Source organism: Mobula birostris, chromosome 22, assembly GCF_030028105.1.
Source record: "Mobula birostris isolate sMobBir1 chromosome 22, sMobBir1.hap1, whole genome shotgun sequence".
Lineage (NCBI taxonomy): Eukaryota > Metazoa > Chordata > Chondrichthyes > Myliobatiformes > Myliobatidae > Mobula > Mobula birostris.
The window spans coordinates 29,011,398-29,035,568 of record NC_092391.1 but is presented as its reverse complement, the minus strand read 5'-3'; the positions used below and the strand labels follow the sequence as shown (position 1 = coordinate 29,035,568).

At 39.9% G+C, this 24,171-nt stretch overlaps 1 protein-coding gene across 1 annotated transcript; it reads right to left on the bottom strand.

The window, feature by feature from the left end:
• Positions 1–4,009: 4,009 nt before the first annotated feature.
• Positions 4,010–23,240, bottom strand: mymk (myomaker, myoblast fusion factor). Its single transcript, XM_072240696.1, has 5 exons — positions 23,106–23,240; positions 22,425–22,539; positions 19,320–19,468; positions 17,045–17,161; positions 4,010–4,153 (listed from the first exon to the last, which is right to left on the bottom strand). Exons 1-5 carry the CDS (start codon positions 23,238–23,240, stop codon positions 4,010–4,012), a joined length of 660 nt encoding a protein of 219 aa, XP_072096797.1.
• Between the last annotated feature and the right edge of the window lie 931 nt (positions 23,241–24,171).

Sequence of the window (24,171 nt, the reverse complement as noted above, 5' to 3'; positions counted from 1 at the left end):
ATTTCTTTTATTTTCTATGCAAATTATTTCATTTTAATTTAAGCAATATTCTTCCCTCTGTTTTTCCTGTCCTAATATTACTGTGCCTTCTGATGTTTTTAATTTTAAAAGTTCATCTGCCAACTATTTGCCCAATTTCCAAATATATTGAAACCCTATAGCTTATTCTGTTGTGCTGTAGAGTCTTCCATTCAATAGTTTTGCATTACTTGCAAATGTATATACTGTGCTGTGGTATGTTGCATCAGTTATTTTATGAAGTACATTAAATAAAGAATGTTACTATTCATCACACTTCAGTCTGTGCTGGCATCTCTGCTTAATGATAAAGCATTCCACTGATATTTCACTCAGATGTTTCAAAATAAAATCATGAGTTCAATGTTAAACATGTTAATGGTCTCGCCAAACTTGTGGTTTCACATAGGGGAAAAATCAGAAGCTAAGAAACTTTAGAAGCTGAGAGATCAAGTTTTAACTGAAATATATTACCCAGATGGGTTTACAATAAGCTACACACAGAGAGCAAATTATTGAGGATTTTGATTGGACTGAAGCTCACTTCATCACCTACATAACACATAATTTCAAAGTACTTGCTATTACTGCTGCATACAGTGTATGCTGACTTCAGTAAGTCCCTTGGCGTTATTCCATGTGGAAGAGTGGTCCAAAAGGTTAGAGCCCATTGAATCCAATACAAGCTAAATAATCTGGATGCAAAAGTGGTTTGGTACAGGAGAGACAGAGCAGTGGTTGTGGCTTTTCTTTGTGATTGGAAACTTATGATCAGCTATGTACCAAGGGACCAGTGCTAAGACCCTTCCTCTTCATTTAGATATAGTACACCAACTAATTAGATGTGGAATGTGAAGTAGAAAGGATGATCTAACTCTGATGATGATCTGATCACTTATCAAGTCACTTTTGTACTAATTAGAGATCTCCCAATTTGCTGCTGATACCAACGGGCTTCCATGCTACTGACTCTTCAGTGTATTGCCAACAAAAGACAACGGTGATGAATGAATTGAAATGGTGTGCATAAAGAGTTCCATAGTGGCTGTCAGGCAAGAGAGTAGTATGCAATCTTGGACAGTATTTAGGTCATTTTAAATTGCATCTTATTTTCATGTAGTTTTTACCATTTATTTCAGATAATTACAGCAGTGACTTCAGTCACTGACAGGAACTGGTACATTGACCTCTGGAAAAAGTTTCTAGAAGTACCAAAACTCTTTGTTCACATTTCATGGGAGTTGATGGCCCAATCTGCTGCCTAACAGCAGATCTGACAATGCATCTCAAAAATTAGCAAAAACATGTTGAGGGGATGGAAAATGCTTACTTCTGCATTCCTCCCCCACTCCCTCCTCATACTGCTTCCCAATTCACTCTATCCATAACATTCTCCTTTCTTCATCCTTACTTAAAAGTGTGCCCCTACGTCCTCCTCTCTTCCACTATCTCCATTTTCTTCGGCCCTATGCTAAAACACAGTTCAATGAGCAGATCTAAAATACAGCTGTGCTCTTAGGACAACAACTTAAAATATTATAAGAATGAATTGTAATTCAGATTATTGAGATTAATGTCTTCAACATGATTTCTTTGTTCAGTACTTCTATTGACTTTAATTTATGTGAATGTAGAGATGGATGATTTAGACCACACATTTCCATGATTACACCACATACCTTCAACTACAAAAATATTCAGCTAAGTAGCTTAATATCTCATCTGATTCATGTTGGACACATTTGGCTTGAGGTAGTAGAGAGAACATACAAATAGCCATATTGTCAGGATTTTTCATTGTTGCTCAGAGTTTTCTCTTGGTGGTGAAGTTTGACAGGCAAAAGAAACAGCACATCTTCTGTTCCTGGACTCAGCACCACAAAATCCATGCAGACCAAGACTAGGTGAGAATGAGATGTTCAATGCCAAAGTTCTCTCTCTCCAGCATCAGGGATCTGGCTGTACAATCTCTCCAGATCATGACTGACTGCATGTTTATGCCACCAATACAAGAGCTACTGCAGCTGCACCTTAAAACAGCAAATTGGATATACTGATGTACAATAGCACTATACAGACAGAAAGTGGCTGTTCAGAATAGGCTTGATTTTTTTCATCTAATTTGTTCCATTATGTCAGTGATGATAGATTATTGCAAGTGGGTAGAAATTTGGCAAATGAAATTCAAGCCCCATTAAGTACAAATTACAATGTATTGACAGAAAAGGAAGATTTAATAACGAGCAGAGCTACAAAACAGGTTAAAAGAGATCTGAAGTAATGAAAATCTCAACTATATTCTTGTTCAGTCACAAAAATCAAAAGAACACAGGATTATAAAATCATAAAATATTACAATGCAAATCTAAGTGAACCTTGTGCTGAAAAACATCATAGAGAGTTTTTGTGGCATTCTTCTGATACTGTCATAATTTCAAGGAATGTCCCACCTCTCTACCTTGTGCTTTGCTAATCTTTTGCCAGATGTTTTGAAGATGATTGAATGAAACCATTCCAAAAGGAATTATGTGTACGTCCATCAAAGGTCAAGTTTAATGTGGGTGGCACCTGAACCAGTTAATGATTGAACTCAATGTGAGTGCCCAAAGGACAGCCAATGAGAGCGTCATCAAAGAATGATTGCAAAGTAGGTTCCCAACTAATTTAATGTCCATCAAAAGATAAGGAATATGATTGCCTCAAAAGATATGCTCAATAAACAAAATAGTTCACATAAAATTGCCCTTCAACATTGATCTCCTGAGTTAGGGAATTAACTTTAAAGTAAAGCATTGACAGAAAACATTCTTATATTCACTCGTGTGCAAGTAGATCCATGTTTGAGGATCAAATCTAAAATCCACAAGAACTCCGAAATCTTCAATGGTATAAACTAAACATGTCTCCAAGTCAGGATATACAACACCAAGATGTACCATACTATTAAACAATCAAAAACCTTCATATGTGCAGTTTTATTTACTAGGTGGTTGCCAATAGTTTTTAGTTTTGAGTTTATTCTAACTTGTTATGTATACTTCCAACTCTATGCCAAACTAATCAAGGATTTATTCTATAGATTGGAACTTAATTTTTATTCCATCTATTATTTCTCCTTTATTCCAGGTGAATATACAGATTAAGACAAAATATTGTATATGAGGGAGAAAGAAAAGAAAATCCTGATAGGATCAAATGTGGTTTGTGGCAGGAACAAAAATTCTCCATAGATCACCTGATTGAATAACCTGTTTCTGCACAATAAATCCAGTCTAATAGGCCATCAATATGTCTAGACAGTGACTCTTAGGAGACTATTCCATTTCAAAAATGGAAACCACAGAAGTCAATCCCAATCCTGAATTTATCCATCCACATATCGCTAATAAGATGATGATTATGAACTCAGACCAGTGTTCCCCTCCCTAACCCAACACAGCCAATTGTATTAATGTCAACATCCAATTACCTAAGTCCCTTTCAGCAGTGCATCAATGGATAGATAATTTGAGCACGAAATAGTTCAACATCTCCTTCCCTAATGCTTATTTCTACCTGGCAGAGAACAGGGGTTGAACTTTTTCATCAAATCAAATGGTACAAGTACCAACTGGACCTGTGGAGAACTTCTTAGGGAAGATTTGAGATATGCTCACGGTAACATAATAGTTTTGGAAAGAAGAAAGTTCACTCTTTCACATATTTATTGCTTTCCTTCTGTTTTCCCTTTCCCATGATTGATCATGTTATTTTTAAACTTCAATTTATACCACTATATTTTTATAATTATTCATTTGAATAACAAGTTCAGTTGATATTGCCATATAATGAATGATTTCATAAGATATATTTTGGACGTTTCAAATCTATTTGGAGCTATGAAGCAGAATTCATATTTGTATCACTAGTGCATTTACTGAGGAATTCCAAAAAAAAAGGAATGCAGCATAGAAATATAATACTATGATGGGAGACAGGATCTTTACCATTTTCAAACACAGCAGAGAGTGCAGCAACTCAGTTTTACCGGATTTCCTGCATTTCCTGCTTGAGAGTTCATCTTCGGGAGAAGTAAAATAAAAGAAGCAGCCAGGCTACAATGGTAGAAGCTGTGTACATAACTGTAATCCCACTCCTATGAAGAGAAAAGAGGAAGTCTGCGTCAATTACCCTGGGGAAATGCTTTCCAATGTCATACAAAATCAGCAAACACTAATTAATTTAGCTCTATTTATCAGAAGTTGCATTTATTAAGACCGTTCTTTGAATTATTCAATGCATAAAGGTAACATTTGGTGCATTATACATGAGCTGGATCTTTGATAGAGCTATTCAGTTAGTTCCATACTTCTGAACTTTCACTGTAGCCCTGCAAATAGCTGTTTAAATATTTATCCAATAATCCTTTCAAAATTACTGTTGAAACTATTTTTATTACCTTTTCAGAGCATTTAAAAAGTATAGTAACTTACTGTCTGAAATACATTTCCTCATGTCACCTTTGGTTCCCTTGCCAATCACCACAAACTTATGTTCTCACGTTACCGATGCTTCTACCAGTTGACAATGGCTTTTAATTTACTCTATTAAGACAATTCAATAACCTTAAGATTTATATCAAAAATCCTCTGCTGATCCAGGGAGAACAACTCTAGCCTTTCCATTTTATTCATATAAATTAAGATAATCATACTTAGTTCCACTCTCATTCACCTCCCCTGTCCTGACATGTTTTATGAAGGTTGGTATGCAGAATGAAACAGAGTGCTCCAACTGGGCTCCTGTACAACTTCATGAAGGTTTAGCGTAACTTTCCTGCTTTGAAACTCTTTCAAATTTGTATCATTTATTTTGTCTTCCATTTCTTGTTTTCCTTACCAAATCATACTTTACTATTTCACTGTACAGTATTAGTTTTTATGCCTTTGTCTGGTCAACTGACTGCATTGTAAATCTTCCTTTCGGTTTACCACATTTCTACGATTCTTGTCTTTCACCATTTTTAAATGATGTACTGTAAGCCTAAGTGCATAATTGACAGAGTATAACCACTATACACCTAGTGGCCACTTTATTGGGTGCATCTCCACACCTGCACATTAATGCAAATAAATAATCGGTCAGTCATGTGGTAACAACTCAATGCATAAAATCATGCAAACATGATCAAGAGGTTCAGTTGTTGTTCAGAGCAAGCATCAGAATAGGGAAGAAATATGATCTCAGTAACTTTGACCATGGAATGTTTGATGGTGCCAGATGGGGTGGTTCGAGTATCTCAGAAATTGTTGATCTCCTGGGACTTTCATGCACCACAGTCTCTTGTGTTTACAGACAATGGTGCAAAAAACAAGAAAAAACACCCAATGAGTGGTAGTGGGTGAAAAAGCCTTGTTAATTGAGAGAGGTTAGAGGAGAATGGCCAGAGTAGCCAGACTGGTTCAAGCTGACAGACAGTAACTCAAGTAACCACATGTTATAACAGTGATGTGCAGAAGAGCATCTCTGAATGCAGAACGTGTCAAACCTTGAACTGGATGAGCTGCAGCAGCAGAAGATCAAAATATACACTCAGTGGATACTTTATTAGGTACAAGAGGTACCTAATAAAGTGGCCACTGAGTGCAAATTGTAAGTGAGAAATTACTTTCCACAATATACAGCTTTTGGGTGCTTCAAGTAGTGTCCACACCACAAGCATACCTTCATATGCAACTGAATTATCAAAGGGGTTGAATTCTGCCGGTGGCAAATAAATGGTTAAGTTCCATGTCTTCAGCTGTGTGCTAACCTGCACAAAAATTGATTTAGTGATGATTTCCTTGTGAAATAACATTCAACGTAAAACAAGGCAATTCCCATACTTGTAATATTAGCACATCTGACATTTTTGTAGCATCAGGTATTCTCCTAATGGTGTGACTATTAATGTTACACCCATTTCCTCATATACCACTGTAAACTGCAGCTTAAAAGTGCTATGTATGTTTGTTGTGGAACAGGAACACATTGTCCCACTTTGTTGCTTTTACTATTATTTCAAGGGATATCCTGATTGGGCAACTTTACTCAAAGCAGGTTGTACAAACATCTTCCAGAATGTGCTAAAACAAATATGGTGTTTTTGCTCCAATATTTGGATGCTGAAAATCTTACTCAACAACTGTCTAGCAACATTCTATTAATAAGCTTTTTAGGTGAAACAATATGTTAATATGACAGTTATCTTCATATGATGAGGAACGCCACTTCTCTCAAATAAGGAATCATTGAATAGTGCCAGTGTGTTCATATTAATCTCCAATTACAACATTGCTAAATAATACAAAATCATAACATTTGTGTCTGAACCTGAATGCTTTTCGCATTTCACATCTTGTATGTGCATTTCAGTATTCCAGTGGTGCATTGCTGAGTCCCTCTGTATTTGCAATCTGGCTGTTGGAAGGCGGATCTGTATTCACTTGAGTCCCCTTCTCACTGGCAGAGATCAATGTGAGACTGTATAGACATAGGAAGACTTGGTGTGGACTTTGCCTGTACCTCAAAAGGAGATGTGTCACCTGAAACCAGTATTCATTAAGTGATGAGACTGAAGCAAATCCCTCAGTTAAAAAGTAAGTATGTATAATGTTCAGGGTGAAAATCATGGCGTAGCTCTACACAAACTTCCAGCAGGACTTGGAGCTGAACTGCTCCATTCTCCATATCTTCAATGAAGGTGGCCTGACAGCAATTAACCATGTCATTGTTCATCCATATGAACATTGTCACAAAACAGCATCACAATCATGATTTTTATCGAAGTCTCTGAGGTAGTGCAGATGTGCTAGTCACGGCCTTATGGTAAGCACCTGTAGCAGATTCCCTATGTTTGTTACTAGACTGCAGTCTGCAGTGCTCAACGTGAGACACACACCACACTAACTTAATATGCTCATCTATTGGGTCTATCAGATAGGGATCACTGCTGTCCAGCAAACCATATACCTTGAGCCAAATATGAGGTCTTGACTTTCAAATGCACATTTCCTCAACTTTTATTTTTATTTTTATTTTATTTAGACAGTGTATGACCCTCTGGCCCTTTGAGCCACAGTGCCCACAAACACCTGCTTTTACTCTAGCCTAATCACAGGACAATTTGCAAAGACCAATTAACCTACTAACCAGTACATCTTTCAACTGTGGGAGGAAACCAGAGGACCCAGAAAACCCTACACATACCATGGAGAGGACATACAGACTTCTTACAGATGATGTTGGAATTGAACTCCGAACACCAACACCCCAAACTGTAATAGTGTCACACTAGCTGCTATGCTACTATGGTACGTGCCATGCTCGCACACTGAAGGTGACAGTGAATTTCATCATGGATGTCTGCCTTCACTAACAGGTAACTCCTGAGATATGAGAAGTGGTCCGTTATAAGAGTGGCGACAAAGATCGACACGAGTGTAGTCTAACGTACACTTTACTGAACCCCGCCAACAAATGGCAACATCATGTGTGTGTATGTGTGTGTCTCCGCAGACTCCTCCACGTCAGGTGGCAGGACAAAGTCCCCGACACGGAAATCCTGGAACGAGCTGGGCTCTGCAGCGTTTACACCCTCCTGCTGAAAGCCCAAGCCAGGTGGGCTGGACATGTGGTCAGAATGCCAGACAGCCGATTGCCTAAGCAGCTGCTGTACAGAGAACTGTGTCAGGGCAAGCGCTCAGTCGGGGGGCAGAAGAAACGTTACAAAGACTGCCTCAAAACGTCCCTCAAAGGCCTGGGTGTCGACATCAACACGTGGGAGACGCTTGCCCTCGACCGTCCAGCTTGGCGCCGCAAGATCACCACAGGAGCCCGTGCAGCTGAAGTCAGGCGCATCATCGAGGTGCAACAAAAGCGTGCTGTGCGCAAGGCCCGAGCAGCATCCACTGCCACGACAGCACCCACCCACTTGTGTCCCACATGTGGGCGAGCCTTCAGGGCCCAGACTGGCCTCATCAGTCACCTCCGGACCTACAGCCACCAATCTCCCATTTGACTTTGAAGCCATAGTCATCTTCGACTACAAAGGATGAACAACATATATATATAAAAGGAAAAACCCACCCCCAAAATGTAAAGATTTAAAACGTAACACATAACACACATGGTGAATTTAACTCTTAACAGTCTGGGTCAATTCAGTCTAACAGTCTAATGAAATTAAGGAGTCCCTACACATGTCCCCCTCCCCCAGAATTCACCTTAGCAGACAAAGTCAAGTGAGCAGGGGCCCACAAAACTCAGCTGAACCTACTTCTGCCTTCATGGACAGGTGCCGGGGAGTAAGAACAGTCTATGTCAGAAGGTCTAGAGGTGGGAGGCCGGCCCCTCCATGCGGGCTGTGCCACTTCCACTGGACAGTCTATGGACCAGCCATAGATGATCTACAGAAACACTGTGTGGGTATCTCCAAAATCCAGCATAAGAAATTTATCCTCCACTTTCAACACGTGGAATGGGCCTTCATAATGTAGCCGCAGGGGACCCCAGTGTCCATCATGACACATAAACACATATTTCACCTCCCGCAGACCCAGCAATAGGTGCAACCATGGCAAGCCATGCTGTGTTGTGGGCACTGGAGCTAAGGTTTTGACGCTGTCTATAAAAGCTGACTGCTGCTGTGAAGCAGACCGTGGGACCGTGGATGTCGGGAGAAGCTGCCCTGACACCCGCAGGGGTTGCCCAAAAATGAGTTCTGCAGAACAGGATTGAAGGTTCAGGCCCAAGATGACCCATGGCAGACTGTCTAGACAGCAACCAGCACTGGAGCATGCATGGAGAGTAGCTTTCATTGAACGGTGGAACCACTTGCCCAGACCATTGGCCTGAGGGTGATAAGCCGTGGTCTGGTGAAGTCTGACACCCAAATCACAGGCAACCACACACCAAAGCTCGGACCTAAACTGCATCCCTCGATCTGAAGAGATATCCAAAAGGACGCCAAATCAAGCGATCCACAAGCCAATGAATGCTGAAATGGATGACAGTGGCACTGCCTCTGTCCAATGTGTCATCCTCTCATTGATGGTAAGGAGGTGAGTAAACTTACGGGATGGGAGCAACGGGCCAACAAATCCACATTCATGTGGTCAAAATGCCACTCAAGGGCCACCAAAGGAGCCAAAGGAGCCTTGCTGTGTTGATGCAACTTTGCACGTTGACATGCCAAACAAACACTAGTGCAGTCCCTGACATCTTTCTTAAGCCCAAGTCACAAACTTTTCTGTCACCAATTTCTGTGACACCCTCTGGCCCAGCTGAGTAAACTCACTAGCACAACTGGCCTGGGTTGCTCTGTTGACACATCACACAGTAGTGAAATGCCACTGTCACTGAAATTAATGTCCACCAACTTCAACCCTGTATCTGTCGAAGGCAGCGCCTGCATGTTCGAATCTGAAACCTGGCCTGCTGCCATCTGAGCGTAGTCCACGCTCAAATGGACAGCACCAGTGAAGAACCGGGAAAGGCAGTCAGCCACAAGGTTACGCTTCCCCACAACATGCTGGATATCCGTACTGAACTGTGAAATATAAGAAAGATGGCATTGCTGTCGAGCAGACCAAGGTTCAGAGACCTTAGTCATGGCGAATGGTAGAGGTTTATGATCCACAAAAGCTGTAAACAGATGGCCCTTTTGGAGTAAATGAAAATGCCGCACTGTCAAGAACAGAAGCTAACAGTCAAACGTGCTGTACTTGCGCTCACAGGGGTAAAACTGATGGTTAAAAAAAGCGAGAGGCTGCCAAATACCATTGACTAACTGCTCATGCACTGCGCTGACTGCGCAATCCAATCCGTCCGTGGTGAGAGCAATTGGCACATCTCGGAGAGGGTGCGCTAGCAGCATTGCATTAGACAATGCCTGCTTGGAGTCTGAGAATGCCTTGGACCTTTCCTCCGTCCAGTCCATGATGTACTCAGCCACTTTGCCCTTAAGAGCCTCGTAAAGGGAACGCATGAGCTGAGCCACTTTGACAACAAAATGGTGATATAAGTTCACCATGCCCAAAAACTGCTGCAAGACCTTAACGGTGACTGGCTGAGGAAAGCGGTTAACAGCCTCAACTTTAGCTGGCGGAGAACTGCCCCTGCTGTATTGACGCAGTGTCTGAGGAAATCAACCATGGTCAGTCTGAACTGGCATTTCACCGGGTTGACGATAGGACCGTCCACGATAAGTCGTTTTGACTAAGGCATTCAAAAAGGGTTCTCAAGTGTAAGGGATGTTCATCTCTGGAACAGCTGGTCACCAAAATATCATCTAGGTAAACAAACAGGAATGGCATATCCCTGAGAACACTGTCCATCAGGCACTGAAAGGTCTGGGCCGCATTCTTCACCCCGAATGGCATTCAAAGGAACTCAGACAAACCAAATGGTGTATTAACAGCAGTTTTAGGAATGTTACTAGGGAGGACAGGAACCTGGTGATAACCACGAGTGAGGTCCACCTTCAAGAAAATAATTTTCCCTGCCAGGCGGGCAGAGAAATCCTGGATGTGCAGGATCAGGTATCAGTCAGGGGTTGTGGCGTCGTTGAGGCAGTGGTAATCATCGCATGGACACCACCCGCCCCCAAGCTTTTGCACCATGTAAAGAGGGGAAGCCCGTGGACTGCCGGGCCACTTGATGATGTCAGGGCACACCATGGCATCAAACCCAGCCTTGGTGACGGCTAGCTTCTCCGGGTCGAAGCGCCTGGCACTGGCATGAATGGGTGAGCCGGTGGTGAGAATGTGGCACTCCACCCTGTGTTCAGTGGCGGAGGAAGTGAAGATGAGCTTGGTCAGGTCCGGGAACTCAGTAAGAAGGTGGAGGAAGTCATCGGAAGCAGAAAGAGTACTGGACAACTTTGAAGTGACAGTGGAGCTGAGTGTGTCAGAGAGGGAATAGAATATCTTTGCGTTGACGAGGCACCAGTTCTGGACATCAATGAGAAGGCCGTTGGTGCAGAGGAAGTCAGCCCCCAGCAAGAGTGTAGACACCGCTGCCTACACAAAATTCCAGTGGAACTTCTGCCTGCCAAAGCACAATGCCATCTCTCACTTACCAAAAGTCCAGATGGCGCTGCCATTCGCAGCTTTGAGAGATGGTCCATATTCCCTTGCTCGTATGTCCAATTTGGACGCAGGCAGTATGTTCACCTGAGCGTCCGTGTCATAGAGGAAATGGCACCCGGAAAGAGAATCTGTAATGAACAACAAACTGCCTGACCTGCTGATGCCCATAGCAGCTAACTGGGCGCCGGCTGTTCCGTTTCCCGATTCCTTGAACCCACAGGGTGGGCAGCACCTCTTAGCTCTTGGCCCAAACCTCACACGGTAGAAATACAGGGCAGGAGACCACTGTTGAGCTGGAGCGACTGTTGCATATTCAGGTGGTGGCGAGGCGGCGAAGTTGTCCAGCTGCATGGTCACACAGGCCCTCTTGATGAGTGAAAACACCTTGTCAGCCTCTCTCCTTTGAGGAGAAATCCAGCCACAGCCGACTGCACCTCGCCTGATAGTTCTTACAGAAAAAGCTCTCTGAAGATGAAACACAGCTGATGTCCACCAAGGAGGGACAACATGTGGTCCATCAACTCTGGCAGCTTGGAGTCGCCTAAGCTGAGCAGTGAGAGGAGCCAACAGACGCACACAGACTTGGAAAGTTTGAAAATTTCTAGAAAGAGTTGCTTAAGAGTTTCATACCTGCCAACTTCCAGAGGGTGTGTAGGATGCTTATCGCTATGGTCACCATAGAGCTGTCTAACGCTGCGATGGCATAGTAATATTTCATGTCATCTTGTGAGATTCCCCGCACTGTGAACTGGGTCTCTGCCTGGGCGAACCACACAGCAGCATGTTCCTGCCAGAATTCAGAGAGCTTGAGAGCAACAACATTTGCAGTCGTGATTGTAAAACGAGTGAAATCACTCCGGAATCATCAAGTGGAGCATCGGGGCCACAATGTAGGAGTGGTGACAAAGATCAACATGAGTGTAAACATAAGGCCCATCCCCTCATGTGCTTGGTTGAACAAAGCGAAGATGACTTGAATCTTAGCCCCCTCGTACACAAACTTAATTATTATTTGCGTACTGCAGCTCATCTACTGAGTTTGGATCTTGTTTCTGGAATATGGGCAACAGAAATTTAAGAGTTTCCAGTCAGTCCTGTGGATTGGCTATACTTCAGCAAGAAGCTTGTTGAAATCTAGATTCAACAGAGAGGCAAAAAAGATTTTAAAAATCGATTGATGTAACCTTGCTTAACACTGGTCTTCATTGAATTTGGCTCTGTTTGGTTAGAATTAGTTAGGATCCAGCCATTGTTGTTGGACTCCGGACATATTCCACCGAGATACAACACTGGGCGTCACGGGAGGTTGTCCCTGCCTGTGGCCATTGAACTTTGCAGCTCCTCCCGTGGAGGGTCAGACACCCTGAGCCAATAGGCTGGTCGTGGGCTTATTTCCATCTGGCATAGTTTGCATTTTGTTGTTTGATTGTTTGTGGTGTTTGTATTGCTATATTTATGCTCTATTCTTGGTTGGTGCGGCTGTAACGAAACCCAATTTCCCTCGGGATCAATATATCTATCTATCTATCTATCTATCAAGCCTTCTACACTACGATGAAACAAACATAAGAGCAAGATAAATATCTGCAAGCAGCCAAAAGTTGAGCAGTCCCTCCAAAGCCAAAGACTTTAAATAGATCAAAGAAGATCATGGTCTGTTCTCCATGTTTGGCCTGAAGTAGTTACATAGTGAAGATCCCATCCCCAGTGTTACTAGATGTATGGAATATATTAATATTAGAGGAGCTTCTTTACTATTGGTAGAATAGTTTAGAAAGACCCTACTAATGACTTTCCCTGTGTAAGATAGTAGGGAGATCACCCTGTAATCACCGCAGTTGGCTTTATCTCTGTTCCCTAAGAAATTTAGGATTACAACAGCTCTTTGCCTCCCCCCCGCACCCCCCCCCACTTCCTAGTGTAACGACCTGGGAAAGGTTTCACTGCTAATGTAATGGTTTCTCTGTAGCGCAGTGTTTGGGTTATGACTAGAGATAACGGGGGCTTTGGAATATGCGCTGGCCAATGAGGGGAGGTGTTTTTCTTTCTTGTATGCCCGAGGGAAGGCTTCACAGTCTTTTGTTCGGCAAAAGATGGAGAGAGAAGATAACAGAACAGGGAAGTCGTAGACTGTAGGATGGAGTGGACTTGGAATGGGGTTGGGAATTGATGATGCCCGGGGTAAATCGATAGAGAATGAACAGATGGGAAAACAGTGAGCTCCAACATGTGCATTAGACTGTTTCATGAAAATGGGCCCTTTTTCTTTTTTGTTTTGTTTACTAACCCTATAGGCAAATAAAGAATTATAAAGCTCAATTGTTTAATTGTTTGCTATTTGTTCAGCAGAAGGTAGAGAGTGAAGATGCCAGAACAGGGCCCTAGACTGCAGGATGGAATGGACTTGGAATGGGTTCGGGAGTCGATAATGGGAGAACATTCTCCATGGATTCTGCGCCCCCCCCCCACCCGGGTGTCGTTGAACAAAAGACCGCAAAACCTTCTCTCAGACACATAAGAAAAAACACCTCTCCTCATTGGCCAATGCACATTCCAAAGCCTCCGTTATCTCTAGTCATAACTCAAATACTGCACTACACAGAAACCATTACATTAGCAATGAAACTTTTCCCAGATCATTACACTAGATATAGGCAATAAGTTTATTGAACTGCGACAAAAAATTCTTATTAGTAAGCTTTAGAACTTCAACAGTGATACTATACTGTATGTTCCTCAGAACTTATTGCTTTTCAGTTAGCATAAGGCCTTTTCAGCTTCTTGTTGACCAGAAGTGATGGCAAAATTGGATCAAATAGACTGCTGTGAGATGGGTTCAAAGACATGAATATCAACGGCAGAGTCCCAAATGATCAGGTCTTTAAGGTATTCCTTTCAGTAGTCACTGTGTGCCTTTCTGTCTTTGATTCTTGGTTCTATTCTGTCCATGCACTGGGACCTTGGGTGTCTGAATGATGGATGACCTTGACTGTGTTGAAAATTCTGAGCATATATGACAGTCAGCAAATTACTGGGCTTTCTGCATTCTTTCCAACTATCCCCTGTTCTTTAGATAAAATTTTCTGTTGAATGTCTGCCTTAAGGTGTCCATGGAGCTGTTTCTCTTCCCCTAAGGCACTCTGGAACGTCCGATCTATGAATGCCATGCATTTTCAGTTAATTGGCTCCTGGATCTCATTATTATTCTCATCAAACCAGTTCCAGTTCTAATACTATATCAACTACCTCCCACCAGGATCTTAAAATGAAAGCCCAGACAACTCCTTTTCCCTCAATTGAATTCTAACGAAAAGTAGTATTCTCTCATTTGTTTCATATTTTAGAAATTTTTAAATTATAGATATTGGTCCCGAAGAACTTTTCCAGGAAGAATAGCTGACTGGGGTGTTGCGCCAATGGAGCCAGACCTATCATTCACAACACCTGGTACACCTGGCATGTAGTTGTACTTGGTTCATAGGTTTCACACACAGCCTGTTGCAGCCACACAGGAACATGGTCATCAGGGTGAGGATGACATTGCATACATTTTTCCACCTGTTGTCCAGGACTTGTGCATTATGACTCATCTGATTCACTCCATCTTGGATTCCCAGATGAACTGAAAGACAGCCCAGGTGATTTCCAAGCTGGAGGAGTGGGGCATGGGACACATCTGTGCCAAATACTGCAGTCCCAAGAGCACCTCCTACCTAATGACCAGGTTCTTCTCAGTTATTGAGAAGGAGCAAACTCCCCATAGTCACAATTTCTGTTTTATGTTCCCATTCCGCTCAAGCCAAATCCTGTTGCACAGCTCGGCACCTCTAAACCAGATCCCCAGCATCTTCAGGTAATCAGACCTGGCAGTGAAAGGGACACTAGATCAATCAGACCAGATACTGAACAGTATGGCCTCATTCTTAATGAGGTTAACTATGGCCTCTAATGCCAACTCAAAGTGGTCGCAGATGCTGATGAATCTGCAACCTGACCTCGGATCTGTGCAAAGGATGATGGGACCCTCCACTGCTCGCAACATCATCCCTCTTATTCTCTCGTCACTCCTGATAGCTTTAACACACAAACAAGTCATGAGCAAGTGGCAATCCTGCCTGACTCCAGACCTGATGGGGGAGTTGTTTCCCACCATTAATTTGCACCACAGATGTCTATATGGAGCAGCTGGATCCAATTCATGATTCGCTCTTTCTAAATGCATTAATCATTGTACGCATGTGAGAACTCCAAAATGAGGAGCTTCTCAGTTACAATATTTAATTTACTGCCTTCAGCATATTGAAACATTTCATGACAGTTTACATACCAAGACAGATCACAAAAGCAAAAAAATTTGATACTGAGAAACGAAAGGAGATATTATGGCAAACAAGCAGCGTTTAGTCACAGAGAAGCCAAAAAAATGCAGATATGGAAATCAGAAATAAAATGGAAAATGGTGGAAATACTCAGCTATGGAGAGTTGGTCGATGTCAGGTCATCAATTTGAAATATTAATTCAGCTTCTTTGTTTCCATAGATGCCGCCTGACCTGTTGAGCAGCATTTTCTGCTTCTGTTTCAGCCTCATCAAAGAAGTAAGTTAATGGAAGAAAGGCATATCTCAAAATATAGAGATTTAGAGAGGGAATCTAAAGGTGGAATAATTAAAATCAGGAATGCAAAGAAGGTTAGAATTGAAGTAGATTGGATTTCCCAGAGCTCCGTAGACCAAAGGAGGTAGAAGAAGATAGGTGAGGCCATGACAGATATTGAAGGCAAGGAGAAGAATGTTCAAATCAAGCAAATATTTAATTGTTAACCAATGTCGATCAAGTTGGATGATGCAAATTTGGATACTTGCAATGCAAGTTTGGTTGACTCCATTTATGCAGGGGGAACTGGGAGGCCAATAAGATGCATCGAAGTATCAACTCACAGAAAGTTAATACAAAGCTGTGATTAAAGGTTTCAGTAAATGGGACAAGGCAGGATGGAATTGGATGGATATTCCAAAGTTAAAAAATGTAAGTCTTATTAATACTGCGCACAAGTTGTTAAAAGCTCATTTTAAAGTCAAACATCATACCAAAAGCTCTGGCTCAGCTTCAGACCATTACCAGGGAGAGAAACATGCTTGGCTTAGGAACATGGTTTGTGCAGAGACCAAGGACGATAGCTTCAAACTTGATGCTATTCAGTTTCAAGAAATATTTATTCGTCAAGTAATGGGTGCTGGATTCTAGAACAAATCCCTTTGACTCTGGAACCTTGTTTTTCTTTAGCCTAACTAATAAAATATTTTTAACCATAATTCAACTCATTTTATCCATTTCAGAATTCACTCTTAAACCTTGTACAACATTATTAAATGTTTCAAACATAATACATCTTGATTGTCCTTTCAAATATAGAATGTTGAATAATTGGGGAAGGCATATTCAAGAACAATCAGACTTTTTTTGCAATTATTTGATTAATAGAAAGCTATTGATATGAGAGTTAATCACATTGATTCACTGGGAAGTTGTCAGTAAATGAACAAAAGACAAATCTGAAATCAATCAGAAGAAAGTGAAAAGGCTTTTTCCTAAAAGCTCAATATACAGCATTTCACGATTCATCAAACTTGAATAACTGGCATTCTAGAAATCTCATAATTCTCCAGTGAAGGTTTCTATACTAGAGACATATGACATACAATATCATTTTGGTTCCTCTAGTAGATGCTCATAGTACTAGCACTCTTAGAGTTTTCATGTATTTTACGTTTCTTATCATGGAATTTTTAATTCAAAACATTTTTGGGTAATATACCTCTAGTTTAATCAATATATTTGACAAACCAGCTTGTGCCTGATTACAGAGCTTTTCCTGTTTAACTTGTTTTAGCTGAAAATTAAAATGTGTCCCTTATACCTCAAAGAAGAATCGGAGCATCAAAGCAAGTGCACCAAAGCAGAAGCCAGGGCCGATTTGTTGCGTGTAGATGCTTTTATCTGGGTACAGGCCTTTTTTGTCTTTCATTTTCTTCAACTGAAAGTAAAAGCTGCAGTCATTCACCAACCTAATTCACATTTAAGTCCTTTAAACCAAGCACTTTTAGTAAAATAATTAAAATGTGTCATCCTTCCACCAAACTCTTTGTACTTAGCATGATCATTTCACAGCCACTATCACTACTTTTGGAATGGTGATAACAACACATTCTTGCTCACTTTCTGAGTAGTTTTGAAAATATGCAAGAAGTTATATAGAATTTCATAGAATATGCAGCACAAAAACATGACATACAAGCCAATCAGTTATCTGACATTTACGCTTCACTAGAGATATATACATTTTTAATCATTTTATATGCACATTTTCAATTAATTTTCCCTTATATGTTATCTAGGACCCTCCTTAAACACATCTTTACTATTTGCATCAAGAATGTCCTATAGTAGTGACACCCACATTTTTCTGTTCAAAAAGTCTGCAGAGTTCCTCATTTTATTTCTTGGTAACTTCTCAGTTGGGTGCCTTCCCTTTTGCTCTTTGACACAAGCAGAATAACTGTGCCTAGTCTATCTCAATTCCTGTGTAACTTTAAGAATTTTGATTAAATTGCCCTTAATTTTTTTCTTCAACTAGAGATCTAGTCTGTTCATTACTGATTGCTATAATCTACCAATTTTGGTGTCATAAATCTGTCTCTATATCCATTTTATTATTTGGCGAATCAGACCTGTACAGGTTGCTCCAAATATGGTGTAACTAAGGGATGATGCAAATTTAGTGCAACTGGTCTACGTTTTGCTTCTCCCTTTTAGCACATGATTTGCTTTCCTTTTATGTTTAGCTAATTTTAGTGACTAGTGTATTTGTACCACTACACCTTTTTTTACCACCATAATGTGTGATTTAATTTTTTTCATCAAATTGTAGCCAAATTGCAACACTTGATTAAATTTACAAATAATCACTTGTGATCATTAGCAATGTGACAGGGATTACTTAATAAAAGATAAAGTTTGTAGTTAAGATTTTCTTTCACCCTATTTCATAAGAAGCTGCTGACTATAAGCACTAGAAATGTTAACGCGCCACCAAGTGGATGTAATTCTCTTCATATTTCTCTACTTATTGAATTCATCACAGTAATGAGCTTCCTATGGGGGTCTCCTAAGCACCTTAACCAAGATAGCAAGTGTCAGAGCATAATTGAATGCAATCTCACTTACTTTCTACCATGAAAAACATTGGGAGAAATTCAGGTAACCTAACCAATTAATAAACAATAATTGTAAGGGAGCTGAGATCTCTTACTGTAATGGGACATGAAGAAAGTAACATTTAAAGATAGCAATTTTTACTTAAGTTATAAGAATTTCCAGAAATATTTTCATTTATTTGAAAATCAAAACTGACTGACACAGGAACCCTGAGCTTCCCATGCTTTCCACTTTAATTCTCCAGACCATTCTGTCTGTGGCCTCTTGCACTGTTATAATGAACTTGAGGACCAGCAGATCGTCTATCATCTAGGCATATTGCAGACTTCTTGACACTGCTGAATTCAACACTTCCAATAACTTGCTTCCCCTGTCTATATCACAAATGGCCATTTTTGCTGTAAATAATCTATCTGTGATATGGGTTTGTTTTCTTCTTCCTTCTCCATTAGTACACCTTGACTTGTTATTTGCAACACATCACACATCTCTGTTATCCTGACTGCCCATAATCAACCCATCTCCACATATATTCCTTTTATCTAACACATGCCTCCCCTACCTTCCCTTCAACTTAAAAATAACATTTTTCTCCCTTTCTCAGTTCACGTAAAATGTCCTCCGCAAGAACTGCAAACACTATTTTTCTTTCAGCAGGTGCTATTTCCACCATTTTCTAATTTTTGTTCCTCATTTTATTTTTTAATGATTATTTCAATTTAATAGCCTTTCCTTCTGGGTCTTCCACATTAGTAGAATTACTAGTCCTGACTCTTTTCAAGATCTTGTACTGGTCATCCTCAATACTTTTTCTCCAAGAAAAAAGAGAGCCAGCCTGGGATCCAAAGGCCAGAAAAATAATTGCTTTATTATCTTGCTTCTGAGCTGCCTATGAAACTAGTGAAGCATAATATAGGGGAAAAATCTGAACAAGGAAACAGCCACAAAGACTCGTAAAAAAAATAAATTCTACATACAAATTTGATAGTTATTATAAAGACAGCTGTTCCAATCGGTCCAGAATAAACTCCATAGCCCCATCGATCTTGATAGATGCGCACGGACATTGTCAGCACTCCAAATATAATCAAAGTAGACCTTTTTGGTTCCTCAAATTCAGCTAATGCTAAATAGCAAAGAAAAAAAAGAAATATTTCAAATTTTATAATTATTTAGTGGTTCACACAAATTGCAGTTAAGTGGAAAAAACTACTGGTAATTATGCATCACAGAATCATTAAACTATAATAAGATTAATACTTTAGGTAATCTTCCGTATACGTCTTGGTAACCAGCTGATAGATTTTCTATTATGTGAGAAATACCCAGTGTGTCTGGGAAATTTTAATCCCTCTATATGCTCTGTCCACCCATGAAGAATCAATTTTGAATTATTTGGAACGAGAAAAGTACACATATAACCAACCACCCAATCACCTAAAAAACTTTACAAAAGAACTTTTATTGCACTGTGGTATATACAGAAATGGGTCTTTTGTCCCAATTTGTCCTTGCTCACTGTGATCCCTACTAATACTAATCCCATTTGCCTGGATTAGGCCCATATTCTCTGCTCCTTTCCTGTTCAAGTACCCATCTAAATGCCTAAGTATGAAGTTGCAAAACATCACTATATCACTATATCTTCAACTACTTGCTGCTTTTCTAGCTCTACCACTGAAGTGGTCATTATCTAATGTATTGTGTCATGCTTGGGGGCCATTCTTCACGTGGGATTATTCTTGATTGTGTTTCCTTGAGCTGAATAGCCTTCCTTTGTGCTGTAAAGTGATTTAATGTAAAATAAGAAGTACCATGTGCTAATTGAATTAAATTTTAATTAAATAATTAGATACACTTTCTAGCTAGGAAGTCAGAAAACACTATCAGAACATTGAATATAGAGGTGTACAGCAGAGGACCAGGCCATTCAGCCCACAATGTTGTGACGAACCAGCTAAAAGCAAATCAAAAACACCCTAGCACTAATCCCTCCTACCTACACCATGTCCATATCCCTCCATCCTCCTTATATCGATGTGCCAATCCAAACATCTCTTAAAAGCCTCTACTGTATTTGCCTCTACCACCACACCAGGAAATGCATTCCAGGCATACACAACTCTCTGAGTAAAAAACTTACCCCTCACATCCCCCTTAAACCTAGCCCTCCTCACTTTGCAATGATTGCCTCTGGTATTAGACATTCTAATCCTGGGAAACAGATACTCTCTGTCCATTCTATCTATGCCTCTCAAAATCTTGTAAACCTCTATCAGATCTCTCCTCAGCTCCAGAGAAAACAACCTAAATTTATCCAGCCTCTTGTGATAGCACATGCCCTCTAAACCAGGCAGCATCCTGCTGAACCTCTTCTGCACCCTCCCCAAAGCTTCAACATCCTTTCTACCATGGGGAGGCCAGAAATGTACACAATACTCCAGATGTGGCCTAACCAGAGTTTTATAAATTTCCAACATCACCTCCTTACTTTTGAACTCAATAGCACGATTAATAAAAGTAGGCATTCCATAAGCCTTACTACTAGGACTAAGCAATGTGTTTGCTTTCCCTAGAAAAAACAATTAAGCTAACTAGCAAGAGTTAAGCCAGCACCAAAAATGCTATGATAGTTAGTCCACCATTGAATAGAAACTGAATTTAGATTTTTTTAAATATAGTCTTTATTACCTAACCTAATCTGGTTGTATTATCTAACCTGGTTGTATTATCTAACCTATAATTTAAAAAGAAGTAGGTATTATGATTGTTATCAATTTAAAACAGGCAATTTTTTTGAGAGGAAAGACTGAAATATAAAGACACTAGAAAATACTGGGCAATCAGTACAATATTTGCCCCAGAGACCATTCATCAATAATGATACACTAAATGTTATAAGCAACGTAAAATCTGCAGTTCTGGCTAATATATCTGATGACATCTTTATCATGTAAGCTGCTAAATACTGCTAATCAGTTTTAATAAGAACGCACTTCAGCGTCAGTACTCCCACTTAAGAATAAAAAGTAAATTCATTTTCAAACCCAGTACAGTACTTGAGATTATATATTCATATAACTATTCAATTATTTATTCACCAAAAAAATCCTGAACTTTAGTCAATGTCTATGCAGAGATTTTCTCCAGAAACTATCAAATCTATACAGGGCACAAATGCTGGAGGAACCCAGCAGTCCAGGCAGCATCAATGGAAAAAAGTACAGTCGACGCTTCAGGCCAAGACTTCGACTATACTTTTTTCCATTGATGCTGCCTGACCTGCTGAGTTCCTCCAGCACTTAGTGTGTGTTGCTTGGATTTTCAGCATCTGCAGACTTTCTCTTGTTTGAAATCTACACAAGAACTTCCTTCAAAAATACATTCAGCATAACTTCACACAAACACCACTCAAAAGCATATTTACTGTACATACCTGCACACACTCTATAAAGAAACATGTCTAGCATATGTACTTGATAATCTTCCTTCAGAAACTTCTTCATCATTTCTACACAAGGCCTCTTCAAAAATTTTTTCAGGTGTATAGACAGATATGCTCACAAACACTCTTCAATACTTCTATTCACACTCTCCCTTCAGCATCACGATTATGTTGAAATACCAATTCCTTTTAGAAACAAATTCACAATATAAACTCAAGACTCGCTGATGAATCATTTCCATATCAACACACAAACTTCCTCAAGAACATATTTGCTATATCTATCTATCCTTAAACTGCCTTCATCACATCTACACAGACTCACACCAGGAGCATACAAGAACGATACAGGAACTCACTTCAGAAATATTCATCACATGTACATACAAACTGCATTCAGGGATACAGAAATCTTTTCTTATACAGTTCAATGATTTCATTTAAATATTTCTGAATATGCAGAGATGTTTTTGCTTCAGGATCTGTTCAGTATTGAGATTCATGGAAAAGTGAAGTCATTTGTATCTTTGTATTTGCTATCCAATGCCACAGTGTGTGCTGGGGAACTCCTGTTAAGACAAGACAGCCATTTACTTTGTCTATTCTCTTATAGGTGGAGTTTGCAAATAACACATACCTAATAAAGTGACCCACATGGATAAGGCTGTGCCATAAATGCTGAAATACTGCAGAATGTCATGCCGCATGATACATAAAATTGTCAGCCCAGGACCTTCACAAGCGTGGAAAAACTATATAGGTGAAAGAGATACATATTTAATACATAATAAGCATTAAATAAAAGAGATGAAGGAGTTAGATTCATTCCAGAAAAAGAATGGATAAAAATTACAAAGTAACGCTCAGGAGGGGAAATCCAGACGTCAAATAAAGTTGAATGTTCATTTGGTCATACCTTCACAACTCAGAGTCAAGAAAACAGAGAAAAATTCACTTGCGGCACACAACTGTTAGTGGCAACAGGACTGCGAAGTTCAAAGTGCAAAGTAAATTTCTTATCAAAGTACATTTATGTCACCATATATAACTCTGAGATTAATTTTCTTGCAGACATCCACACTAAATCTGAGAAACACAATAAAATCAGTGAAAGACCACACTCAACAGGACAAACAACCAATGTGCAAAAGACACCAAACTGTGCCAATACAGAAGAACAAAAACAATAAATATCGAGAACATGAGATGAAGAGACTTTGAAAGTGAGCCTATTAGTTTTGGGAACAATTCAACACTTTTTAATAGAAAAACCCTAAGGGTAAGTACAAAAAATGAAAAAAAAATTATATCTTCTCACCGCAATGAAAAACATTGTGAAGAAGTAAACCATTGCCTCCATATGGAATCTCCGCTTCGCTGCAATTGTAATGATTGGGAGGAAGACCAGACTGCTGATAGTTGGAAGCAGAAGTTTGGCAATCGCAGCTCCCATCTAAACATCCAAAGAGGATCAAGAATTAAAAGCAAGCATACATCATTAAAAGGTTGTAGTTTCTTGAGCACAAATAGGTTGAGACGTACCCTATCCTGCTGGTTGCTAAATGTTATAAAGCAGCTGCTGGGAGACCTTTAAAATTTAAAAGTCCAGCACTTAGTTCCTTCTAACACATCATTGAAGCCTAACAGCTGCAGCTCACCAAGTCTCCTGTAAATGGACCAGAGAACCAATGGCTCATTTATTGGAAACATCAGAACATTTGTCATTGTTTTTAATCCCACTGAGCATCTGCTACATTAAGATTCAGACCCTAACATGGTGCTAACAGAGAACTCCATGGTAATGCGGTTTCTAAAGCATAATATGTCTTGGTAACAATAAAAATAACAACATTTTATGTGAAAATCTAAAATTAAATCAAATCTACTTTCCAAACAGGATTGCATAATGGAAGCAGTTTTGACATCATAAATTCTTTCTTAAATTTATCTAAGATTTTTTAACTGACCTAGAAAGAGATTTGAAATAAGTCACCAATAAAAGTTAACATTGATTATGATTTCTTGTGTAAAGATGAATCAGGAATAATGTAACGCACTAAAAGAGCTCATGGGAGTTATGATCACAAGAGTGCATTTCAGAATAGCACCTGTCTGGAACAGCAACTGTCTGCAGTTGGTTGGTACTCATACCAAACAGCAGTTCACAAGAATAAATACCAGCAAATGTATTTCCAGGCTTTCACCACACCAAATGCTTTTACACTAAGCATCATAGTGTATGTTTCTTAAAAATCTAAAACTTCTTTACTAATCAGGTAATAACCACTATGTTATTATGTTAAGTATTAACACTCCAATACTATTCATCACAAGGCTAACTAGTAAAATGCCACCAATTCATTGCCAACCACTCCAATACCATC